At 43.8% G+C, this 27483-nt stretch overlaps 1 protein-coding gene across 1 annotated transcript in view; it reads left to right on the forward strand.

Moving 5' to 3' along the window:
* LOC137373188 (uncharacterized) overlaps positions 1 to 26877 on the forward strand; it is an 83382-nt gene extending 56505 nt beyond the window's left edge. The window contains exons 2-4 of the mRNA XM_068038044.1: positions 22315 to 22403; positions 22980 to 23226; positions 26429 to 26877. Coding sequence (XP_067894145.1) covers positions 22315 to 22403; positions 22980 to 23226; positions 26429 to 26877 — 785 coding nt within the window. The remainder of the gene's footprint in view (positions 1 to 22314; positions 22404 to 22979; positions 23227 to 26428) is intronic.
* Positions 26878 to 27483: the final 606 nt, after the last annotated feature.

Here is a 27483-nt window from a genome sequence, read left to right on the forward strand (position 1 = left end):
TGAAGGCACTGGATCTTGCAAAGGCTATGGGCCCTGACAATATTCCGGCAATAGTACTGAAGACCTGTGCTCCAGAACTTGCCGCACCCCTAGCCAAGCTGTTCCAGTATAGCTACAACATTGGCATCTACCCTGCAATGTGGAAAATTGCCCAGGTCTGTCCTGTACACAAAAAGCAGGACAAGTCCAACCCGGCTAATTACCGTCCCATCAGTCTACTCTCAATCATCAGCAAAGTGATGGAAGGTGTCATCAACAGTGCCATCAAGCAGCACTTGCTTAGCAATAACCTGCTCGGTGATACTCAGTTTGGGTTCCGCCAGGGCCACTCAGTTCCTGACCTCATTACAGTCTTGGTTCAAACATGGACAAAAGAGCTGAACTCAAGAGGTGAGGTGAGAGTGACTGCCCTTGACATCAAGGCAGCATTTGACCGAGTATGGCATCAAGGAGCCCTAGCAAAACTGGAGTCAATGGGAATCGGGGGAAAACTCTCTGCTGGTTAGAGTCATACCCAGTGCAAAGGAAGATGGCTGTGGTTGTTGGAATTCAATCATCTGAGCTCCAGGATATCACTGCAGGAGTTCTTCAGAGTAGTGTCCTCGGCCCAACCATCTTCAGCTGCTTCATCAATGATCTTCCTTCAATCATAAGGTCAGAGTGGTGATGTTCGCTGATGATTGCACAATGTTCAGCACCATTCGTGACTCCTCAGATACTGAAGCAGTCTGTGTAGAAATGCAGCAAGACCTGGACAATATCCAGGCTTGAGTTGATAAGTGGCAAGTAACATTTGCGCCACACAAGTGCCAGGCAACGGCCATCTCCAACAAGAGAGAATCTAACCATCTCCCCTTGACATTCAATGGCATTACCATTGCTGAATCCCCCACTATCAACATCCTAGAGGTTACCATTGACCAGAAACTGAACTGGAGTCGCCATATAAATACCGTGGCTACCAGAGCAGGTCAGAGGCTAGGAATCCTGCGGCGAGTATCTCACATCCTGACTCCCAAAGCCTGTCCACCATCTACAAGGCACAAGTCAGGATTGTGGTGGAATACTCTCCACTTGCCTGGATGGGTGCAGCTCCAACAACACTCAAGAAGCTTGACACCATCCAGGACAAAGCAGCCCGCTTGATTGGCACACCATCCACAAACATTCACTCCCTCCACCGCTGACGCACAGTGGCAGCAGTGTGTACCATCTACAAGATGCACTGCAGCAATGCACCAAGGTTCCTTAGACAGCACCTTCCAAACCCGCGACCTCTACCAAGTAGAAGGACAAGAGCAGCAGATGCATGGGAACACCATCACCTGCAAGTTCCCATCCAAGTCACACACCATCCTGACTTGGAACTATATCGCCGTTCCTTCACTGTCGCTGGGTCAAAATCCTGGAACTCCCTTCCTAACAGCACTGTGGGTATACCTACCCCAAATGGACTGCAGCGGTTCAAGAAGGCAGCTCACCACCACCTGCTCAAGGGTAATTAGGGATGGGCAATAAATGCTGGCATAGCCAGTGACGCCCACGTCCCATGAATGAATAATAAAAATAAAAGAAGCCCATGCTGTGGGCTGAAATTAGTTCAGCTCCCGATGTAGGTCTCTGTGGCGGGAAGGCCCGGAAGCTTGGAGCGGCAGTGGCCCACCACGGAATCTGACAGCGGGATTGCCGGGCCCGATCTTCCTGGTGGATGGGAGGCTCCATGGTGGGCCCTCCACTGCTCTGCGACAGGACCTGACTTTAAATATTTAAATGAATTAAAATGAAAACCAGAATGATCTTACCTGCGGTTCCCGATCTTCAGCGTGACGGGTGGCACTCACGTGCCTTCACTTTCCCATTCAGGGAAAGCTGGCGCCACCAAGGTGGAGAAGGGGGATCTCATCATTTGAAGTGTAGTTGGGGGGTGGGAATGGGGTGAACTCTGCAATGTTGGTATAGTGGGAGGGAACGGGGTAAGCATTTATTTTCAGTGTAGTGAAGGGCAGGACGGGGGCAACTCTGCATTTCCAACTGAGGGCTGGCAGTCCTTTAAAAATGGCACCAGCGCGTGCGCAGAGACAGTTGATGCCATTCATGACATTGCCGAGGCTGCCCCTGCCACGCGGTTGGGGGGGCGGAGGGGTGGAGAGCGGCTGACCTGCATATTACAATGAGCCACTGGGCTCAAGATTGCGGCGGCATGGCAGTACGTGGCACGGGAGTGGCGGTGGGAAAACAAAATCCAGCCCTGTGTTGGGAACAGCCACCTGGATGTGATTTTCCCCAAATTGGCCAATTAGTGGCCAGTGGGCGGGCTTGCTGTCCAATTAAGGATGGCATGTAGGCTCTCGAGGGCCATTAGGAGGCTCTCCAGAACTCAGGAAACATCAGGATACCTTTTCAGGTAAGTGAGAGAGAGAGAGGACATCCCAAGATGGAGGTGCCCTGTCTCCAACTTTTTAAATTTTAAAATAAAAAATGGCCTCAGCAGCTGGGCCACCATTGTGAAGAGGAAACCCCTCCCCAGGGCAGGCTGCGGCTGTGGGGAGGGTCTCTAAGCCTGCCTGGAAGGTTGGCTCCCCTCCCCCCACCCCCGGATCTGCCACCAGGATGCTGCTTCCAGGCAGTTACACTGTTCCAGTCAGCCTCTGACAACAGGCCTTACTATGCCTTTAACAAGCTGAATTGACTACCTGCTGCTTGCAACAGGTACCCCTGCTGCACCCCCACCCCCCTCTGGGAAAGTGGCCCGGTGGGCGGGATGGTGCCAGGAAACTGGCACTTGACCAGCGGCGTGAATTTTTGTGCTCAGTCCCATCGGGGCCTAAAAACTCAGCCCTAGGTTTCTGTAATGATAGTATCACTATTGAATTTCTACTTGGCAGCATTTAACCCTGTGTTACTTTATCTGCGTTTTTATTAGTATATTAATTTTTATTGTGTTTAGGAATTTTTTTGCAATGCATTGCAGTACTTTTATTTCTAATTTCTTTCCTTACAATGGCTTTGTTTTCACCTCCTAGTTTAGTTGCAGCAATCAAAAGTGGGCAGGATGGGAATTCCATTGGGGCTTCCAGTGATGCTTTTGGATTTGGAGAAAGAAGAACAGCTCCTAAGGGGAAAGGAAAGGCATGTACAACTGTACATGATGCATTATGTATGCACCTATCCTTATCCCAGGACCTGCATTTACTCGTCCAGGTGTGCACACCAGAGAAGAGCAGTCGGTGCCTTCATTTCACAAAGGTGCTGCCACATGGTATACTATATCCTGGAGGTTAACACTTGTTTCACAAGAATGGCTAGTGCTGCGGGTGTTAAGATTTTTAGTGCATTTTTACACCACTGGATTCTTTCCACGTCATCACTGGCAATTTTTGCCAAACCAGTGAGTCAGCTGTTCACAGATGAATCAACCAAATGACAAAGGCCTTGTGTACAAGGGACAACACGTTTATCATTTTCCATATGGAAAGGAGGCATCAGCTCAACAGGCACAGAATGTTTCTCAGTTGTCAGGGTTCCAAAGAGTGCAGAGCATTGTAAGTTTCCATCCATGTACTGTACAGGCCAATCAATCTGGTCACCATCGCCTACCAGGCAAGGAGAAATCTTTTCCTTTGGAGCGTGCAATGGAGTACTAAACAGTGCCTTGTGAGTGAAACCTCCTCATTCCTTCCCATTTTCCCCTCTCATCTTTTTTTCCTCCCCTTTACCCCTCCCTGTTGGCTCCTCTTCTCTTCCCTCTCCCCTCACCCTCTCTAACTACTTCCAGCTGAACTTTGTTGTTGTTTTGTCTGATATACAAAAACAAAAATCCAACCTCGGAATTCAAATGTCAAGCCTAAGCTTGTCTAACTTTTCTCCCACGCTATGTTACATCTGAAATCCCACCTTCCCTTTCCGCTTCCTGTTTGGAGCACTCTTTTGATTTGCTGGCAGACACCATGTTCTCTCGAATACTGCTAATTCCTATTAAACAGCATCGCTTTCATGTGGCTTTCAGCAAAACTATCAACAATAGACAAATCCTAGATGAGGGATTTTCAGCCGTGAGAAACATCACATTGCACCAAATTTGTAAGCATGGTTAAAGTAGTAAGCTGTGTCCATCACGGGCGATGGGCAGTCTGTGTCTTTATCAAAGCTCACTATCGTATTATTGCTGAATATTACAGCAACTGCAGTGATCACAAGCAGCAGCTCTTTCAGTCACCTCAGAAATCACCTGGGCAAAGCGACCTCACATGCTCACTTTCCTTCACCCTTCAGCTCAAAATTCATTTGCACTGTACATGCTGGAAGTGTGAGCTTATAATGGGGCAATGGGGCATCTGAACAATGAAACCAACAGTGTATCTCCTCAAGCAATGAGATCTAAGGATTGAAAATGAAACAGGAATGATGGCGAAGGAGTTATCGTCAAATTATAGTCAAATCAGACACAGAAAGAGAAATCGAGAGGAAAAGAAAGATTGGATTAAGAGTCAGAGATAAGAGACAAAAAGGAAAAGAAAAGAATTGTAAATATTTTAAATGTTTGAAATCTCTATCAACAATTGGCCTTATGCAGGAATGAGATTTAACTGTTTAAATTGTTCTCTTTTTGGGTTAGGGAGATTGTTAATGCTACGTCAATCTATCTCTTGTAGTTAAAAGGGTACTAATGCTATTAATTATGAGTCTTAACTTGCTGTTGTGAGTTAAATGGACAACTAAATGTGCAAATCCAGCAAATTTTGAGAAACAGTTGTTAATTTTAAATCTGAGATAGATAGATTTTTGTTAAGCAAAGATATTAAGGGATATGGGCCAAAGGCAGGTATATGGAATTAGGCCCAGGGCTGAATGGCCTACTCCTGTTCCTATCTTCCTATAAATGAAGGAGTGACTGATGGTGAAATGCCATTTTGTGGGAGGCAAATGGCAGAGTGGCGCAAATCAACTAGCACACTCTGGAGATTCACAACTCTCTTCATCCCCTGAACCTGCTGGTTGATTTGTTCATTAATAATGGTGCACGTTATTAACACGCCATTACTTTTACAACAAGATTTGGCTCAGTGTGATGGGATAGTGAAAACGCGACTTTCATTTACATCACTGTGACAATTGAGCCGTTGCTGTATACTTCAGTGGCATGTAAACCTGGAGTTAATATATGTCTTATTTTTTTATTGCTCTTTACCTCTTTCCTCCATTTTCTCTCTCTTTTCTGTCTTCACAGACTGCCAGGTTGTGGGTTTCAGTTGCCACTGTCACTGTTTACTTTCACTTTTTCTCTTGCTGGAGAGCAAGGGAAAGTGAAAAATCACTAAGCAGCAGTAGTGAGAGTCCTTTATTAAAACCAGGGCCTCCAGCCAGAAGCCAGAAAGAGCAAACAATATCAGCAAAACCAAGCATTACCAGAATAGTGCAAGTGGAAGATTGCAATCCTCAGTCAGGAGGACCTGATACTGCGATCTCCTGACTGAGACTCCTGCTAAATCTGGGGAAAGTTGGTCGGCCTGATTAAGTTATGGATTGGAATTTAGGATTGTCAGCAAACTTGTGAATGGTGAATTCACTCTGCAGCTGTGGGTTCTTCATCTAGATTCCTGTTATTGAAGCTTCATATTTTAATGTGCAATTCATCAAGAGTCAAGTTTCAAAGAAGTACAGTTTCAGAGTTTTTGAAGCCAAGTTTGAACTCCATAAATTGCACTTGATGTCTCCAAGTGGGTCTGACCACTGTTCTTTCCTCTAGCTTCCTAACTGTGTCATTGACTGGGACTGAGGTAAAGAGCAGAAATGAGATATTATTGTGGAGTTTGATTTACCTTGAAAAATGTTAATATGAATAAGTATGAAACTGATGGTGTTAGAAGTTTGATATTTAGTCTGTAAATGGGTTATAATATTAAACTCCTGACGATAGTGTGATTCAGGCATGTGTTGGTGTGTTCCTGAAAACTCATGCCCCACCTGCTGGAATGAAGAATTAATGCACTTTAGTAGAAGCACCATGATGTCATTTTTATGAAATATGAAAAATATTAGTGCCACGATTTCATTTAAATAAATGTTATATTTCATGGAGCTGACACTGTGACATCACACTGAAAATATTAGGGGGATTATTTTCATTTAGAAAAGTTATTAAACATTTTCTACAATGTCACAGAACAATAATGTGCTGAGCACTCACACTGCCTCTGGAACAGAACTGAACCACACAGCACACCATTAAATTCACTTTTTTAAAAAACTTCCCTTACCTAATTCTTTACCAAATGAATTTTTAATACATGGTATAAACAAACATTGTCATTAAGAACTATGAATTTATTGCTTGTGATTTAGTTGGGCCACCCCATTTAAAGATACCAATTGTATCCAGCCGGTTTTCATAAATTAAACCATACATGATATACATTTTGTATTTCAAGAAGTTGACCTCACAATTCGGAACAGATGGTGTTATTAAGAAAAGTTTCACTATAATATCATGAGCCAATCTGCAATTAATATACAAATATCATTCCCAAAAAGGATTAAAACTTGCATCTTTTATCATTTTAATTTTATTTTAATATTAATTTTTAAATTACTGACCTGTGATGTCAGATAAGTGGTGATTTTTCAACTCACTCATTTCCTACCCAGTCAGCATAGCACTTGGAATCCCTGCCCTGGTTCCCTGCCAATATGTTGTGCTCTTGCACAGATCACTATTACACATTCACATCTTGCTCATTAATGCTACTGAATAGATGAGCCTGCAATTTCCCTGTTTTCTCACAGTGCACATGCAACTTGTTATCTGCCCTTTAAATAAGATGTTAACCTAACGTCGTGTCTCCCTATTATTGGTGTGTATTTTGATTGATTGATTCTCTAGCCAGCGGAAAAGCCCCTGGGAAGGACAGCATTACCCCTGAAATAATCAAGAGTGCCAAGCCTGCTATACTCTCAGCACTCCGTGAACTGCTATGCCTGTGCTGGGACGAGGGAGCAGTACCTCAGGACATGCGCGATGCCAATATCATCACCCTCTATAAAAACAAAGGGACCGCGGTGACTGCAACAACTACCGTGGAATCTTCCTGCTCAGCATAGTGGGGAAAGTCTTTGCTCGAGTCGCTTTAAACAGGCTCCAGAAGCTGGCCGAGCGCGTCTACCCTGAGGCACAGTGTGGCTTTCGTGCAGAGAGATCGACCATTGACATGCTGTTCTCCCTTTGTCAGATACAGGAGAAATGCCGCGAACAACAGATGCCCCTCTACGTTGCTTTCATTGATCTCACCAAAGCCTTTGACCTCGTCAGCAGACGTGGTCTCTTCAGACTACTAGAAAAGATTGGATGTCCACCAAAGCTACTAAGTATCATCACCTCATTCCATGACAATATGAAAGGCACAATTCAGCACAGCGGCACCTCATCAGACCCCTTTCCTACCCTGAGTGGCGTGAAACAGGGCTGTGTTCTTGCACCCACACTGTTTGGGATTTTCTTCTCCCTGCTGCTCTCACATGCGTTCAAGTCTTCAAAAGAAGGAATTTTCCTCCACACAAGATCGGGGGCAGGTTGTTCAACCTTGCCCGTCTAAGAGCGAAGACCAAAGTACGGAAAGTCCTCATCAGGGAACTCCTCTTTGCTGACGATGCTGCTTTAACATCTCACACTGAATAGTGTCTGCAGAGTCTCATCGACAGGTTTGCGGCTGTCTGCAACGAATTTGGCCTAATCATCAGCCTCAAGAAAACGAACATCATGGGACAGGACGTCAGAAATGCTCCATCCATCAATATCGGCGACCACGCTCTGGAAGTGGTTCAAGAGTTCACCTACCTAGGCTCAACTATCACCAGTAACCTGTCTCTCGATGCAGAAATCAACAAGCGCATGGGAAAGGCTTCCACTGCTATGTCTAGACTGGCCAAGAGAGTGTGGGAAAATGGCACACTGACACAGAACAAAAAAGTCCGAGTGTATCAAGCCTGTGTCCTCAGTACCTTGCTCTACGGCAGCGAGGCCTGGACAACGTATATCAGCCAAGAGCGACGTCTCAATTGATTCCATCTCCGCTGCCTCGGAGAATCCTTGGCATCAGCTGGCAGGACCGTATCTCCAACACAGAAGTCCTTGAAGCGGCCAACATCCCCAGCTTATACACACTACTGAGTCAGCGGTGTTTGAGATGGCTTGGCCATGTGAGCCGCATGGAAGATGGCAGGATCCCCAAGAACACATAGTACAGCGAGCTCGCCACTGGTATCAGACCCACTGGCCGTCCATGTCTCCGCTTTAAAGTCGTCTGCAAACGCGACATGAAGTCCTGTGACATTGATCACAAGTCGTGAGAGTCAGTTGCCAGCAATCACCAGAGCTGGCGGGCAGCCATAAAGGCGGGGCTAAAGTGTGGCGAGTCGAAGAGACTTAGCAGTTGGCAGGAAAAAAGACAGAAGCGCAAGGGGAGAGCCAACTGTGTAACAGCCCCGACAAACAATTTTATCTGCAGCACCTGCGGAAGAGTCAGTCACTCTAGAATTGGCCTTTACAGCCACTCCAGGTGCTGCTCCACAAACCACTGACCACCTCTAGGCTCTTACCTATTGTCTCTCGAGACAAGGAGGCCATAGAAGAAGAAGAATAGAAAATTACATGACAGGATTCAAAAAAGATTGTTCTCGAGGTGTCTTCACAAACATCCTTCCCTCACAACAACTCTGCACCTCTCGAAACACATTCCGTTGATCAGTCAGCTCATTGCTGTTTCTGGCTCCTTATTACATGCAAAATGATTGCTGGATTTTCCTACCTTTTGAAAGTAACTGCATTCAAACGCAGGTGGATAAGGTAGTCAAGAAGGCATATGGCATGTTTGCCTTCATCGGTCGGGGCATAGAGTATAAAAATTGGCAAGTCATGTTGCAGCTGTACAGAACCTTAGTTAGGCCACACTTAGAATATTGCGTGCAATTCTGGTCGCCACACTACCAGAAGGACGTGGAGGCTTTGGAGAGGGTACAGAGGAGGTTTACCAGGATGTTGCCTGGTCTGGAGGGCATTAGCTATGAAGAGAGGTTGGAAAAACTTGGATTGTTTTCACTGGAATGACAGAGGTGGAGGGGCAACATGATAGAGGTTTACAAAGTTATGAGCGGCATGGACAGAGTGGATAGTCAGAAGCTTTTTCCCAGGGTGGAAGAGTCAGTTACTAGGGGACATAGGTTTAAGGTGCAAGGGGCAAAGTTTAGAGGGGATGTGCAAGGCAAGTTTTTTACACAGAGGGTGGTGAGTGCCTGGAACTTGCTGCCAGGGGAGGTGGTGGAAGCAGATACGATACCCTCAAACAACATTATAAAAACAGATTATCCGGTCACTATCTTATTGCTGTTTGTGGGATCGTGCTGTGCACACATTGGATGCCAAAGTTCCTGCATTACGACAGTGACTACTCTTCAGAGGTACTTCATTGGCTGTAAAGTGCTTTGGGACGTCCCAGGGTTGTGAAAGGCGCTAAATAAATGCCAGCTTGTACTTTCTTGCTCTAAGTGTCAGAAGGTGAATCTCAGTGAACAGCAGTAGGAATGCGTGCTGATAATTCCTCTTCAGTCTAGGCAGTGTAGGCAGTGAGGAGTGTGAAGCCTGGCAGACACTAGCTGAGGAGGGCTGAGATCAGCTAAGTCAGCAGAGGTCCTAATAAATCCAAGATCCTCTGGTCTATATGGTTAGTGTTACATTAGTTGGTGCCTTTCCCTCAAGGCCACATTGGAATGGATTGTCCAGTCAGCAGGAGTGGGAATGGAGGTGTGGGGGTGGGGCCAAAAATTTGGGACGGACACGCTCGCCCAGAAACCTGATGTCGTGATGTCAGTTCCGGATTTTGTCAGCGGCGGGAAAGCTCCATGGCGGCACCCTGATGTGGCAGTACTGTAATTTAAATTGGTGAACAGTTCGTTTTTAAATATTTGCATTGAAGTGATTTTATAGGGGCTTTTAAATTTAGTTAATGGCGTGTGGGGATCACCTGCCTTCTGACCCCCGGCCATTTGAAGGTGGCAGCACCGAGGCGAGGCCTCAGTGGCGCCATGGAAAGGCAGCCATGAGGAGCAGTAGTTAAAGGAAGAGGGGGACTGGAGGCCATTGTTGACTTGCCGTGCTGGGCACTCCACACAGGTGGACGATATCTCAGGTGCAAGGATCCAGTGGGAAATATCTTAGGTGCAAGGGTCCAGTGGGCTATATCTCGAGTGCTGAGTTATCTGCACTGAGGGGCATTAGCACATATCCCGAGGGCATTAGCAAAGGGAAAGGTGCTAAGGCAAGTTTTTCTGTGCAAGGACAGTGCTCTGGAGGGCTACTGATCAGCTGGCATGGGTCTCATGCATACCGTCTTTGTGGACCCCCGTGCCACGCAGCAGCGGCTCAGACGGAGGGCTAGGATGCAGCTGCCCTGCCAGTGAAGCTTCAAGTGAAGAGTGGCAGCAGCCAGCTATGCCAAGAAGGGCCTAACCACGCCAGGGAGTGTACCAGACACGCCTCAGCTGCCTCCAAATGTCTGAGTGACAGTGCCAACGAAGAATGCGACTCTCCAGGTAAACTATCACCAACATATGTACCGTGCTGCAAGACAAGTTGTGATCCATGGACACACAACACCTGTGGCCCTGAAGATCATTGTGGCACTTATACACATCTGGCTCTTTCCAGGGATCCAGCAGGGAAATGTGTGGAGTCTGCCAGGCAGCAGTCCACCACTGCATCAAGGAAGTGACCAATGCCCTGTTCAAGAAGGCTGACAATTATGTGCACTACTGGACCGACCGTGACAGTCAGGTGGAGAGGCTTTAGAGCCATTGCTGGATTCCCCCAGGTGCAAAGTGTGATAGATTGCATGCATGTGGGGATGTTCGCGGATGATTGCACAATGTTCAGCACCATTCGTGACTCCTCAGATACTGAAGCAGTCAGTGTAGAAATGCAGCAAGACCTGGAGAATATCCAGGCTTGGGCTGATAAGTGGCAAGTAACATTCACGCCACACAAGTGCCAGGCAATGACCACCTCCAACAAGAGAGAATCTAACCATCTCGCCTTGACATTCAATGGCATTACCATCGCTGAATCCCCCACTATCAACATCCTTGGGGTTACCATTGACCAGAAACTGAACTGGAGTAGCCATATAAATACCGTGGCTACAAGAGCAGGTCAGAGGCTAGGAATCCTGTGGCGAGTAACTCACCTCCTGACTCCCCAAAGCCTGTCCACCATCTACAAGGCACAAGTCAGGATTGTGATGGAATACTCTCCACTTGCCTGGAGGATGCATCTCCAACAACACTCAAGAAGCTCGACACCATCCAGGACAAAGCAGTCCACTTGATTGGCACCCCATCTACAAACATTCACTCCCTCCACCACTGATGCACAGTGGCAGCAGTGTGTACCATCTACAAGATGCACTTCAGCGATGCACCAAGGCTCCTTAGACAGCACCTTCCAAAGCCACGACCTCTACCAACTAGAAGGACAAGGGCGGCAAATACATGGGAACACCACCACCTGCAAGTTCCCCTCCAAGTCACACACCATCCTGACTTGGAACTATATCGCCGTTCCCTCACTGTCGCTGGGTCAAAATCCTGGATCTCCCTTCCAAACAGCACTGTGGGTATACCGACCTCATGTGGACTGCAGCAGTTCAAGAAGGCAGCTCACCACCACCTTCTCAAGGGCAATTAGGGATGGGCAATAAATGCTGGCCTGGCCAGCGTCGCCCACATCCCATGAATGAATTAAAAAAAAATGTGGCCATCAAGGCTCCCACAAAGCAGGCAGCCACTTTGGTCAAGAGGAAGGGCTTCCATTCAATCAATGTTCTACTGATCTTTGACCACCAAAAAAGTTTCCTGCAGGTTTATATGTGTTGCATTTTTTATATTTAGAGATACAGCACTGAAACAGGCCCTTTGGCCCATCGAGTTGGTGCTGACCAACAACCACCCATTTATACTAATCCTACATTAATCCCATATTCCCTACCACATCCCCACTATTCTCCTACCACCTACCTACACTCAGGGCAATTTACAATGGCCAATTTACCTATCAATCTGCAAGTCTTTGGTTGTGGGAGGAAACCGGAGCACCCGGCGGAAACCCACGGGGTCACAGGGAGAACTTGCAAACTCCGCACAGGCAGTACCCAGAACTGAACCTGGGTCGCTGGAGCTGTGAGGCTGCGGTGCTAACCACTGCGCCACTGTGCCACCCGTTGTAGTTGTAGCTTGGTTAGGGTGCTGTAGCTCAAGACTAGGAGTCTAAATTAGGTCAACTAATAATATTATATATACATTACTATTTACACTCTCCTCAAGCCTCCTTAGCTAGCATCCTTGGTGCTGCTAATTTCTTCCAAAGCTCATTACCATGTGACTATTACTGCAACATCTTTACAGTGGAAGGGGTTGCTCTCACTGTCTCCACCATTAACCCTTACATGTCCTTATACCACATCTCTCTCCAAGTCTTTATCCAACATTTTCTTAGACATATATGCATTCTTGACTTAACCTACTACCCTTTCTCCCCATGTCTCTGACTTCACAGATTTAGTCTGTTCAGAGGTTTCACTCTCCCCCGTCGTGTTCTAGTCTGAATGGGATGATCAGTAGTCTTCCTTGTAAGTCTGGATCGCTGACTTGGTTGATTTCTACGAAGGAGTTTAGGATTTTTTTTGCTTTGAGTTTGTTCAACTTCATCTGGGTCTTCCAAATGCATGATTGACTGTTGCTTCTGGGGAATAGGGATAATATTTCACCTACTTTGACGTATGTTTCCTTCAGTTGTGTGTACTACATACGATTTCTGGTAGTTTTCATCTCTGTGGATTACAGTTCCTTCCCTTTCTAGGTCATGTATCCATAATTTTTGGCCTTCATTCAGTTTTGGTAAGTCTCTGACACGACATCTTTTGTTGTAATTTTGAGTTTGTTGCCTTCTATAAGAGTTATCCCAGTCTCTTCGTCTCTCAGTCCCAGACATTCATTCCTGGAAGCAACTTTTTTAGGCAAAACAGGAAGCTGCATTCTTATCTTCCTGTCCATCAATAACTCTGCAGGTGATAGTCCACACATCAATGGTGTATATTGATAAATTAGAATTGAGGTTGTTAGATCTTCATTTTTCTTCAATAAGGACTTTGTTGTTTAGTTTTAGTTTAGTTTAGAGATACAGCACTGAAACAGGCCCTTCGGCCCACCGAGTCTGTGCCGACCATCAACCACCCAGATGTTTCCGCCCATCTGCTACTGAAACCCTCAACAATGCCTTTCTTACCTTTAGACTTTTTTCTGGCTGGCCTCTCACCTTGCATCCTCTGTAAACTGGAGTTCATCCAAAACTCTGCTGTGCTTATCCGAACTTCAAGTTCTTACACCTTTTTCTGCTTCACCATTTGACTGTGGATAATGTGGTGAACTTGTGCGATGTTGAAATCCCATTCTTGCGCAAACTGTGTGCAACATTCATTCACAAACTGTGGTCCGTTACTTTGTCAGGGATACCATGTGTCGCAAAGACATCTTGTAGGAATCTTACAACTGCTTCATTTGTAGTTGAATATATCCTTCTCATTTCTATCCACCTTGAGAAATAATCAATGATAATTATGTAGGACTTTCCATTGAACATGAATAAATCCATACCTCGACGTTGCCAAGTTCTGGTCAGAAATTGAGTAGTTAACAAAGGTTCACGCTGTTCTGGTCTTTGCATTGCACAGATCTGACAGTTCTGGATCAGATTTTCAGTGTCTTTGGATATTCCTGGCCACCACACCAATGATTGTGACTTTCTCTGCACTTCGTTATTCCCATATGACCTTGATGTAGATGTTCTAAGATCTCTGATTGCAGTGAACTAGAAGTGACTAGTCTGTCATTATAAACTAGCAAATCATTGATAATTGTGAAGTATTTTCTATATTCGTAGAAAGTTTTCATCATTTTCCCACAAGGACGTTCTTGTGGCCACCCTTGTGTGCAATACTCTCTTATGCGAATACATTCTTCATTGCTTTTTTGGGCTTGACAAATTTCTTGCAATTTCTGTATGCTTGCTGGCCAATTTTATGTGGTATACTGCGAGTATGACTATTTCATGCACAAAATTCACATCTTGTTGTGTTGGATGGTCTACCGACACTCTGGATAGGGCATCAGCAGATGTTTGCATCTTTCCCTGGACATATACTGTCTCATACATATATCTCATCAATCTTTCAAAAAACCTTTGGATTCTTGGAGGCATTTTTGCGATCTCCATTTCATCCAACAAAGATACCAAAGGTTTATTGTCTGTCTCAATGATTACTCTCAATCTGACAATATAATCAGAAAATTTCTCACATGCCCATGTGACGGCGAGTGCTTCTTTTTCAAATACTGTATCCCTTGTCTCTGTGTCGGACAAAGCTTTAGATGTGTAGTATATTGGCCTATGAGAACCATGAGGTTGCTCCTGGAAAAGAACTGTCCCTAACCCAGTTGGGGAGGTGTCTGCATTATCATCGTTGGTAGTGTAGGGTTATAGAGTGCCAAGTTGTCTGGTGATATGAGCATATCTTTAATCTTCTGGAATGCTTGTTCATGGTCTGAACTGTAACACCATGCTTGCTCTTTTCTGAGAAGTTGTCTTCGTGGTTCTGTTACCTGTGCTAAATGAGGTCAAAACTTTGTTAAATGATTCACCATTCCCAGGAATCTTTGGAGTCGCTGAACGGAAGTCAGAGTCGGGAATTCTGTAATGGCTTGTGTCTTCTGTGAGTTTGCCATTATATCTTTACTGCTTACTATGTGTCCCAAGAAACAAATTGAAGTCTCGGAAAATTCACACTTCTCGTTCAGAGTTAGCCCTGTTTCTTGAAGTCGTTGTAGAACTGTTCGGACTCTTTGGTCATGTTCCTGTATTGTTCGCCTATGTATCAGGATGTCGTCCATGTGACAAATAACTCCTTTGAGCCCTTCTAAGATGTTAGACATAGATTTTGGAAGATCTTTGGTGCGGAAGATATTCCAAACGGTAACCTATTGAAACAAAACCTCCCATAAGGTGTTATAAATGTGGTTAGTAATCTTGAGGTCTCATCCTGCCAAAACCCCACTATTGGTATTGAGTTTGGTAAAGATGGTGCTCTGTGACAATTTTGCTAAGCTGTCATCCACAGTGGACATTAGGTGAATTTCACACGCCATTGCTTTGTTAAGCTGCATTAAATCCACACAAATATGTAGAGTTCCATTTTTGTTTCAGGACAGGAACCATGGCCGTATACCACACCATTGGTTGTGTAACCAGAGAAATAACTCCCCATCTGGTCATCTCTTCCAACTGGTCTTGAACTTGGTTCATTAATGGATGAGGTATCTTTCTGGGTGTAAAGATACACACAGGCCTGGCATTGTCCTTAAGTGTGATTCTATACCCTGTCTTGAGTCTTCCGAGACCTGTGAAAAGTTTTGGGTAGTCTGCTTGGAAGCGACTGTTGACCTGCGGCTGTTTGACTTCATCAATCATCTTGATCAGATGCAGGTCAAAGCATACTTTTCTACATAGCAAGGTTTTGCAAGACAACGTTTCCATAATTTGTCTCCTTCTATATTGGAGAGTTGCCTGAAGCTTACTCTTCACTTTCAGTTGGGTCTCGCCTGGACCATGCAACTGTGTGTCCATCAGTTGTAGGCAATGTCTCATCAACCATGGCTCTTGGTCAGATAGAACTGTGACACTAGCACCTGTGTCCAGTTTAAAATTTATTAGGTGTCCATTTATGTAGATATCCACCATCCAAAATCCTTGATTTGGGTCATTAACTTCTTCTAGGAAATTTCCTGGTTCTTTTTCTGCTGGAAGTTGATGCAATTCATTCATTACTCTCTGTGTGAAGGTCTTCTGCTTTATGACTTTAAGCAAAGAGGTCTGGCACAGTTTTCCATAATGCCCAATCTTTTTACAGATGAAGCACTCCGCTTTACGAGCAGGACAATGCACCCAACTGTGGGTCTTCCTCGCTCCATGAACTGGCATGGTTTCCCAGTGTCATGCACCTTCTCACCTTTTGTGTGTCTTCTCTACAGATTGCCTCTCCGTCCTTGGCTTCAAGAACCGTACAGTCATTGGACTTCTTCTAATCCAAGGCTGCTCTTCAGTCCGCAGAACGGCTCTACTTTGCTTTTGTACTTCCGCCTGTCATACAATCTAAATTGCCTTCTCTAGTCTAAGGTCATCTTTGGACTGCAAGACATCTGACAGAGATTCATCAGCTATGCCAACAACTATTTGGTCCCATTTCAGTTCCGCCTTGAATTCTGCATATTCACTTCCCTCTGCCAATCTGTACAGATCATTTATAGACGATTCTACGGATTTGCCTCTTTTCCGGACTCACTTGTTAAATTTTGCTCTTTCCAGAATTTTGTTACTGCATAAATTGAAATATTTGTTGAAGGCTTGTAGCACATCTTCAAATTTATCAGAAGCCTCGTTTATTCCTTGCCTCCCAATCAGGTCATCTGCAATTGAACCCATAGAATATAAAAGCATATTTACTTGTTCTGTTTCTGATTTAGTATGAATTTGAGAAGCAATCCTAAATCGTAGGAATCTTTTTCTCCATAAGGACCAATTTTGGGTCGCAGAAGCTTTAAGGCATTCTGAATTTCGAATCCATTCTGTTTTTTATGCTTTGTTAGGATTTTTAGGGTGTTCCCCTTTCTTTTTAAATTGTACTGGTTTTAATCAAAGTGTTTGTGCTCCTTCTGGGGTTTTCTCACATTTTCTGACTGTTCCGCGCTTTCTCTCTGTGGTCTGGTTGAGTAATGGCTGCCATCTCCGCCCAACTCCCAAATCGCCTTTTTGCCTGATCACCCTCTCTCCCACTTTTTTCAACCCACTGCATCATTAGCCAAGAATGGCCCCTTTGAAATTCTCTCAACTGATCCTGGACCGTCCAGGATCTGAGACATGGAACCCAATCGCTGGACCTGGAAGTTTTGTTGCAGACCACCACACTTCCGTGGTGCCGTCTGAATGCCTGCACGGCTAACTCACCAACTGCCGACGGCTTCTTCGGCTGCGGAGAAGTTCTGGAGCTTGTAGCAATCTCCCAACGAGATGTGATGTTCTCCTGCTGCCACTTCACAAGGTATGGTGATTTTCAATATTTTCTGGTCGCTTTAACCAGTGCCACCATGTTGTGTGTTGTAGTGTAGCTAGGATGTTGTAGATAATGACTAGGAGTCCAGATTAGGTCAACGAATAACTCTTTAATATATATACAATACTATTTACCCTCTCCTCAAGTCACCTTAGCTAGCATCCTTCGTGCTGCTAATCTCTTCTGGGAGCAGAGAGCAGTCGGACCTGTGTGAGAATGCCTAGAACCGGGAGTGGATAAGTTCAGCGCGCGGCTTGGGGCTTTCATTTACTTTCTGGGAGGGGAGAGCAGTTTCAAAGGTTGGCAGTCATGGTGCAGGGGTGTCCAGGAGTTGTAGTTCCTGTTCCAGCAAACAGCTGCAGCAATGGTGCAAGGGGGTCAAAATAGTAGCAATAAGACGTGCAGCGGGGCCTATTAGGGACAAAGAGGGTAATATATGCTTAGAGGCACATGGCAAGGCTAATATACTTACTAGGGAGAATTTTTATGCTAGTCTCAATGTCGGAGGAAACTGACGGCGAGATCCTCTCATCACTTCTTCTGTGGAAGGCCTGCTGAATTTACTGCCAATTAGGCACTTAACAGGACAGCAGCGAACCTTCCATGTGATTTGGGACTCTGTCGCCAGAAGTCCCGGCCTTGGAGAGCTGCCATTGTAGCACCACCATGGAGGCGGTGGCTGCTGCTGTAGCTGCAGTGACCAGACACCGAGGAGCAGTGAATGGACCAGGCTTAAGGTAAGTCAGGGTGGGAGGGCTCTTGCGGGGTGGGTGTCACTGTGGGGCGTGGTGGTTGGGGGAGAATGTCGGGTCCCTCATTCAGGCACCAAGTGCCTTTGAATAAGGGTCCCCCTCCCCCACACCTGTAGTCAGGAAACATCCTCACAGTGTTTTGTGCCATGCTTCTTGTGCGAACCACCCACCAAGCACGGGTGATTGTGGCTGCAGTGGGAAGAGGCCCTTAATCGGGGTCTAATTATGCAGTTAAGTGCCTGAATTGGCGGCGGGGTGGGAAGACCGTTCTCAGACCTTCCTGCTCCGGAACTAAATTTTGGCCCCGACCGCCACCGTCTGACCCAATTTTATGTTCTCTCTGCCTCCAAACCCACAGTGGAGGAGAGCATAAAATTCCAACCAATAAGTACTTTGTATTGGTGTTTATCAAGGAAGAGGAATCTGACAAAATATCAGTAGAAGTAGAGACAGTAGCGACAATGGATAGGATAGGGTAAAAATTGAGAGGGAGGAGGTACTGGAAAGACTGGCTTTCCTAAAAATCCATATAAACAATAGTCACCGCATTCCCTTCATCAACTTCTCTGTTACTTCATCAAAAGATGGGTTATGTTTAGGGTAGATAAGTCACCTGGTCCAGATGGCTTGCATCCCAGGTTGCTAAAGGAAGTGAGGGTGGAGATAACTGAAAGGCCTGCCATAATCTTCCAATCTTCCCTATATATGTGGGAGGTTGAGATGATTGGAAATGTGACGCCCTTATTCAAGAAAGGGTGTAAGGACAGTCCTAAGAACTATAGACCAGTTAGTTTAACATCAGTGGTGGGTAAGGATTTAGAAACAATAATGAGGAAAAAAAATCAACAGGCACTAGGAGAGGTTTGAGTTAATTAAGGAGAGTCAGCACAGATTTGTAAAAGGCAGGTCATGTTTGACTAATTGAATTTTTTGATGAAGTAACAGGTTGATGAAGGGAATGCGGTGACTATTGTTTATATGGATTTTAAGAAAACATTTGATAAAGTACTAAAATGACTAATCTAATTCAATTTTTTGATGAAGTAACAGAGAAGGTTGATGAAGGAAATGTGAAATTTTGTTTTGTATGGATTTTAAGAAAAAAAGCTGGTTAACAAAATTGAGGCTAATGGAATAGGAGGGTCAGTGTTCAATTGGATAAAAAATTGGCTTAAGGACATAAAACAATGAGTCGAGGTAAATGGTTGTTATTCAGACTGGAGTTCCCCAAGAGTCAGTGCTAGGGCCACTGCTTTTTTTGCCAGATATCGATGTCTTGGATCTTGGAATACAAAGGAGAATTTCAAAATTTGCCAATAATACCAAAAGTGGAGGAGTGGCAAACAGTGAGGATGATATGAGCCACCTGCAGCAGGACATAGATAGGTTAGCAGAGTGGGAAGATAAGTGGCAGATGGAATTTAATACTGACAAGTATGAGATAATGTATTTTGGCAGAAGGGATAGGGTGAGGCAATAGATACTTAATGGCACAGTTCTAAAGAGTGTGCAGGAACAGAGGGATCTGGGGGTGCATATGCATCGATCTTTGAATGTGGCAGGACATATTGAGAGAGTGGTTAGTAAAGCATATGGGATCTTGTGCTACATTAATTGAGGCATAGAGGACAAAAGCAGGGTTGTTATGCTGAACCTTTATAAAGCTCTGGTTAAGCCCCAACTAGAGTATTGCATCCAGTTCTGGTCACCACACTTTAGGAAGGATGTGAGGGTCCTTGAGAGGGTGCAGAGAAGATTTACCAGAATGGTCCGAGGGATGGGGGATTTTAGTTACAAGGTTAGGTTGGAAAACCTGGGTTTGTTCTCCCTGGAGCAAAGGAAATTGAGGGGAGATTTGATAGAGGTGTACAAGATTATGATGGGCTTAGATAAGTTAGAGAAGGAAAAACTGTTCCCATTAACTGATCGTACTAGGAGACATAGATTAAAGGTTTTTGGCAAGAGCTGCAGGGGGAATGTGAGAACTTTTTTATGCAGTGAGTGGTAATAACCTGGAACGCGCTGCCCATGAGGGTAGTGGAAGCGGAGACAACGCTTTCAAAAGGAAATTGGGTGGGGTGGGCACTTGAAGGAGATAAACTAGCAGGACTACAGGGATCGAGCAGGGGTGTTGGACTAACTGAATTGCTCTGTGGAGAGCCGGCATGGACTCGATGGGCCAAATGGCCTCCTTGGTATATGACTCTAGGAGTTCAAAATACCATCAGAGGAGTCCAGCAGCACTCCAGGTTCACTGCCTCACTGAAGGGCAGCAATATAAGCAGGGCTGGCAGTGCTTTAAAAATGTTGCTAGCACCTGCATTGGAGTCACCTGACAGGGCACTCAGTGCCTTGGAGCCCACCCCCATCATGCAATTGGACATACCCTGCGCCTCCAACATGTTAAGTGGCACCTGCTTCTGGGACCGCCGCCGGGACCCGTGACAAGCTCACAAAATTCAGCCCATTGTGTGCCATAACATACTTTAATTGTACTCTAACCAAACATGCCTTGTTTGATTACTGTCCTGTGAAGTGCCTTGGGATGTTTTACTATGTTAAGGACGCTATATAAATACAAGTTGCTGTTGTTTTATTTTGACAGGAAATCCTAGAAAAGAGTCATTTTTTACATTTTTTATAGTTATTTCTTCCCTTGAATCAATTCTAAGTTTTTCAGCATCAGCAGTCAATTATGCAACAGAATTACAAATTATTGAATTATAAAAATGTTCAGTGTTCCAACTTAATTTTCAGGGAAAAGTAAATTCGTAAACTTGTTTTAATGTCTGTATTAGCTTACATCAGTGGAAAGTCAACAACATTCACATTAGGCTGTATTTAAATATAAATAATTATTTCCTGTTTAAGCTAGTGCATGCTTGGAGAGAATAAGTAGCAAATTAGATTATAGTTTAAGAACTGGAAATCATCGTGACAAAAATTGACAGACTAAAGTGATGGGAATGGAGAAACACATCCAATAGGTACGTGGGCTGGGGGTAGAAAAGTCATAATTTTAGATGCAGGTAGTCCAGCCAGATGGGTGAGAGGAAAGAACAATGAGCAAAAAACAGTGTGAAAGATGACATAAGCTGTCTGTTCAAGGGCACAGTGTTGCATGGAAATTGAGCTTGCAGCTATTGTGGGAATAAATTTCAGTTTACAAAACATCCATATATTTTCTAATTATGCCATCTTTCATGTCTTTGGTCTCTCGCTTTTCTTCCTCTCCACTCCTGAAGGTTCATGACTCATGTGTAGCCAACAACAATTCACTGTATCATTCCCTAAATATCTATTCTCCATGTGTGAACCCTAGACTGTGAATGTTGGCAGGCTATTTAACCATGAAGGGTGTGGCAGATGAGTTTGTCCATGCCCTTAGCAGATGTTCACATGTGTACTTTTAACACTAGTCAATGGATAGGATTCTCGCTGCACTGCCATTGCAATGCAGGCTGAAACTCTAGTGGAGCAAACCACTTCCCAAGGTATAAAATTTCAGTGGTCTAAATTATTTAATGTTCACTCCTAGTCTCTAGAATTCTTGATCCCAACTACAATACTTAAATTCAAGCACTTGATTGAAACATAAACGCTTTATCAGCGATTTCTAAAACGGCTTCACTTCTCCTCTCTTGTACAACTTGTTTTTGTTCAATGTTTTCTTTTGTTATTGTTGAGGATTCATTGCTGAATGAACGGTTTAATGGGCTTTGAGTCAAACATCTGCAAATTGCCTGTTTTTCTTCAGTTTATAGAGTCCCCTAATCCCTGCATAATCCTAATCCAAGCATAATGTTTCTTGCCATACTGTAAAGATCCAACACTAGTTCAAATGAAATATTAAAGAAGTGGTCCAAATCAGTTACTCCCCTTTTTATATGTAGAAGTATTTGACTAAGTGACAGAGATCTGATACCTGTCTAGACTGGATTCCTTTAGGACCAGGGTCTATTCTTTGTGCATTTTTAGGTGTTAAACATTTGAGGAAGGGACTAGCAGCATTGCCGAGTGATTTGATAACTGGTGCTATCAATGGATTAGGGGCACTGCTGCTGTTACACGGACCTTTGCCTGAACCCATTTAAATCATCATCTGTCTCCTCCAGTTTAATAACCTTTGCTTTGTTTATGAGTGATGTAAAACCTTGTTTTAGTTACTTGTCATCATATGATCCAACGCCTCATCTATCTGTACCAGAGATTACTGTTCATAAAATAATAAAACCAGGTTATTCATAGTACCAGCATAGGAACGATTTATTGTTTCTACAGATCTCACTATTCTTGGAACTGTTATAGGCACGGTCTGTTAAACATTTTTTTTCAATGTAAATTTTATTTTCTTTTAGACAGGTGCAAGCAAGTGTGTGGAGGTGTCAATCTGATAGATTCAGGAGGTCTGGCTGATTTACCCTTAAAACCCCTGAGAAGATGGAAGGTAAGAAACTGATCTAGAAAATAAATTTTTAAAATCCTAGCTGTTTGAGGCTAGTGTGTTGCAATGGTGCGTTGTGGCCTAGAAACCCCAGTGTTGCAAATCCCTATACTGTCCACCTTTCCCCTCCCCTAGAGATCAGTGATTCTCAAGCTATTGTATTTCGCGAAACTGCTGTAGACTTTAAACTATCAGCCTTGGAACCTTAATGCACGAGTCAGCCTCGTGCCTTCACTACTGTGCAGTGAGAAATTGGTTACCTGGTACTTTTCGGCCAGACTGTAAATCCATTTTGACAAAAGTGCTTAATGCAGCCAACATGTCAATATGATAATACAGGCCAAACCTACTGTAACATTCCAAAGGATTCTGTTTGTTGCTGATAGTTTGTTTTGAAAGGGAGGTCGGCCGGGTTTCTTTGATGCAATTCCAAACCTTCTTGAACTTGGCCTTTAGAAATAAGCCTCACAATTTAAAGCTGTGTCAAAGCTCTGAAAACTGTCATATCAGAACAAAGGAGAAATGTTTCTATCTGATTTGATCTTTGAAATGTCATTTGTTATGGCTGTTGTCTTGAAGGCTACTTACTGGACCCTGGCCATCTTTCTGTCGCTGATTGTTAGTACAATTGCTTCATCCCGAGAGGAGAACTGGTTTCCAGTAAATAACCCACAATCCAGAGAGATACTAGCTCAGGACAAGAATCTTTCCTTCAGTGGGACCTCAATGGAGAGCCAAGGACCTTTGGAGAGTCGAGGATCCCTCGAAAGTAAGACAGATGATATCAGGGAATTGCCAACACAATCTGTCTGGGGTGCTGCCTATTGTAAGTACAGTATATTTTTCTTAAAATAGTAATGAGGAAAGGAATTAATATCTGACAAATATTTTTTTTACCTTCCATCTGAAGAGAAAAAATTTGCAGGGTTACTGGAAAAAGGCAGGAGAGTGGAACTAGCTGAGTAGCTCTTACAGAGAGCTGGCATGGACAAATGGGCTGAATGACCTCTTTCTATGCTGTAACCATTCTATGATGATTTTGCAGCCTCTATCTTGCGCTATATAGCATTTCCTAGGTTAGCGGGCAATCAATTCAAACACAGACTGTCATCTGCACTGCTCTGTAATTACATGTAAGAAAACTCTTTCCCTTCACTGGGCATAGCCTTTCCCTTCTCCAGATAGTTAGGTTTGAATTGGGAACTGACCACCTGAAGAATCATGAGCATGAAGAGATGTCTTACCATTCATTGACCTTAGTGGTGTCTCCCAGCTCAGGTATGGCATGAGTTTTGTGCAGGATAAAAATGTGCTGTGCCTAGGCAATATTCCTTTACCCCAACCTCAAAAGGGCATCACCATGGTGAATCGTTCCATTTTGCACTTCATTCATTGCGGTGACCTGTCTGAGCAGGAGTGTTTACTCAGTATCAATGAGTGACGACCAATAGCGCCTTAGGTTGTGAACTCACATAATGACTTGGAGCTGTATTGATCCCTGTTCTAATTCATTTTAGTTAGGATCTGTGCAATACTCTCTCTCTAGGCTGGATTTAAACAGGGTGAGCGTTCTAATTTACGTCATCATGCATTCATCAGTAATTCAGTTTCCTAAACTGTTGGTCCCATTTTCCACATGCTTGTATGCTTCTTTTTATTTCAGGCTATTTCTTGTCCTATCAAAATAGCCCAGAGGCAGTCTTAACTCAATTCCTAATGCCCATTATTTGACACCAAATCAACAATATGTCTATAGAGAGAAATGGCCATTCAGTACATCAAGTTCACTTAATCCATGAGGTCATATATAATTACTCTATCATGGGAGACAGTTTGCACTTCTGTCGTCCAGCATTAACAGGGTGATAACAGCTTCAAAATGGGGTTGGTAACTTTACCAACCCGTTAACATCAACAAAGAGGCAAGCAACAGTTTGAAAGGTGCTTAACACTGGGTGCCTAAAGCACCTGCCTGTCTCAGGTCCTTCAATATGTATTCGGGATCCGAGACCACAAATTCCATTTTAAGTAAGAATGGGTTGGAGTGCACACCATGCAGACTCTGAACATTCCATGGGCAATTGAAACCAAGAGACCCAGCCAAGCTAAGTTTGGAATTATTTTTGGATCACATCAATCCTGTTTATTCTCCCTCTCACTACCACCACTTGTTGATCCCTTACTTCAGGCAACACTAAATCTCTTCCCCCTAGCTTCTCCCCAAAAGATCAAACAAGGCTGTTAATATCTCTCTGACCCTCAGTTTCACCCACCCAACCTCAACCATCAGATATCCATTCAGCTCCCTTTTAAACGTGTCAATTCATCCTGATTGCATGGCCTTCTCTGGGAGTTAGTTCCACGTACCTGCTACCTCGTAGGGAGAAAAGTTTTTCCCAATCTCTCAATTTACTGGATATTATTAATGTTGCATTGTTGCTTGCTAGTTTGTCCTCTAGTCTTGTGCTCATTATCTAAGTTAAATAGTTTATTTACTTCAACCTTATCTATACCTTTATTTACAATTTATTATTTTAAAAACACTACATTGTATTTTCCCCCCATTCTTCTTTTTTCTAGTGCAAGGAAATTTAGTCACTTTTTGCATAATTTGGTTCTGAAGGGCCCCAAACATCCTGGTCAGTCTTAGTCCACAGCTTATCCTAAAACAATGTTGATGTTCACAATCTTACCCGTGCTCTCGAGATGTTCAGTTATAGCATCCTGTAATATAGCCTGAAGCAGTCCTGTGTGGCAAATGCCATGCTAATGGAGTCTGGGTTACCTTTTAGGGACTAGGCAAAAGCACTTTGAAATTGTGTTGTAAAAGGTGCTTTGTTCAGTATCTATTTTGTTCTGCATCCAAACTGAGTGCTAAATCTAATAGGGATTATAAATAGCAGAAAAACATACAAATTCCCTCCATCTACCTGTTTTTTTTTCAAAGATCTGAAAGGTAACTTGAAATTTGTAAGAGAAGAAAAAGACTGATTTTAACTTTCTGTGGTACTGGAAGGCAGGCAGGATGTATAGCGGGTGGGGTGTACAGTGGACAGCCAATTTGCTGCCACCTGTTAAAATTAGCCCTTTTAGTGTGGCGAAGTAGGAAATAAAGTAACAGTGGGAACTCAAATAATTGAGGAAACCCCTAGTTATAAAATGGTTAATCATATCAGCAAAGTTGAAAGAGTATCTGTATAGTTTATGTCAGTTCCACCTTTCAGATATTTAAAGCCATTCCAAGTGTCTGGCTTCCATTCACACCCATATATTATTCTCTGTTGTAAGTTCTATAAATGGAGGAGTGTTGGCTGATGCAATTGATGACTCAAATCCATTTTACTGACTGTCAAACAGATTCAAAACTTCAACACTAGAGCTTGTATCTAGCACCAGCACAGTGCTAAAATCATCATCCCTCAGCTGCTGCCACATGCATCAGTCAAATGGGCTTAGGTCAGCATTTACAGAGACTCAAGAAGGCATCTTCCCTCTTAGCCTTGAAGCATCCAGTCTAAGGAGAGGGGATAAACAAAAACTATTTCAAAAAATGAGCAAAATTAGCTCAGGAGCAGCTTTCGAATGTTGTGAGGCGAAGATAACCCAGTAGCTACGAAGCAGTGCCATTTAAAACAGAATTTGTGATTATTCCAAACATTAAATGATTTTTGTGTGGATCTGAGTCTGTTACAAGAATTGAAGACAATTCTATTTTCAATAAAAACAGAAAATGCTGGAAATCCTCAGCAGGTCTGGTAGCACCTATGGAGTGAGAAACAGAGTTAACGTTTCCAGCCAATGATCTTCAGTTCTGAGTATTCCCAGCATTTTCTGTTTTTTATTTCCGATTTCCAGTATTCACAGTATTTTACTTTTGTACTGTTCTTTAGTCATTGTTGCAGAGGAATTGGTTTGCTGCAAAACACTATCACCAAAACAAATTCAGCTGTGTAATACGCATTCATACTGTAATTTCAAATGAAGAGAAGGCAAATCTCTGTACTAATTTAATACTCTACTTTCTACAGACCAGACTGCAACTTCAGGCAGGCCTGGAGAACTTGTGGAGAATCTGCGAAGCCGCTATGAACGATCTCCCGGGGGTTCACATCAAGGCGCAAAACCATCACGCAGAAATAGGCCAAAAGGATCCAGAAAATCGAAAAGGGGCAATCAAGGATGCCATATCAATAGTCTAAGGGTCAAAGTTGGAGATCTGGGGCTTGGATATAAATCAGATGAGATTGTACTTTTCAAATATTGCAGTGGAAATTGTCCACGTTCCCGGTCAAACTATGACCTAACATTGTCCAAGCTGCTCAAAAAAAATGGGATCCTTTCTGGTAGTAATGCGAAGGTGATCAGTCACCCATGCTGTAGACCAAGCAAGTATGAAGATGTAACCTTTCTGGATGTGCAAAACCAGTGGCAAAGAGTCAAGAGGCTCTCTGCAGCTGAATGCATGTGTATGGGATGATGGACCACATTACCAGGGACTATGCATTTGTTTTGAGGAACAATGTACCAGGCAAGGTACTAAGGTGTATAACACTCTCTTTTGGAGATAACGAGGTGCCGCCTACATTTGAGCATTAGGAGGGGTGTGGGTGTGGGGGTGGGGTCCGTACTTCAACTTGATTGAGACTAAGGGCAACTGATTTGAATCAGTTGGACCATGAACCAGACTTAGTTCTCGTCTGTGCTGCTCCTTTATTGAAAGTTGCAAATCAACCAAATAGAATCTGATATTGAATCTGTTTTCTGGTCGAAAGATAAACAGTGACTTCAGGCTTTTAACTGTTCAGGAGTACATGGCATCCCTCAGGTGAAAACACAGCCACGAGTTCTTCATGTTAGGTTGACTGGAATGCACCTGGATTTGTTCTGTTCAGAGGAACACAACAAGTTTTATATTGTCTGGAGTTATTGTGACAACAAAAAGCTTTCTGCAAAGTTTGTTTTGTTGGAAGAATGACATGGAGCTCTTCAAAAAAATAAACATATCAATGTAGACCTTTCCAAATGGAATATGCAAAAGACACACTAAAGAGACATGGAGGTTGTAAAGAGTTCTTCAAAAGAA

This window comes from Heterodontus francisci, chromosome 8 (genome assembly GCF_036365525.1).
Source record: "Heterodontus francisci isolate sHetFra1 chromosome 8, sHetFra1.hap1, whole genome shotgun sequence".
NCBI lineage: Eukaryota > Metazoa > Chordata > Chondrichthyes > Heterodontiformes > Heterodontidae > Heterodontus > Heterodontus francisci.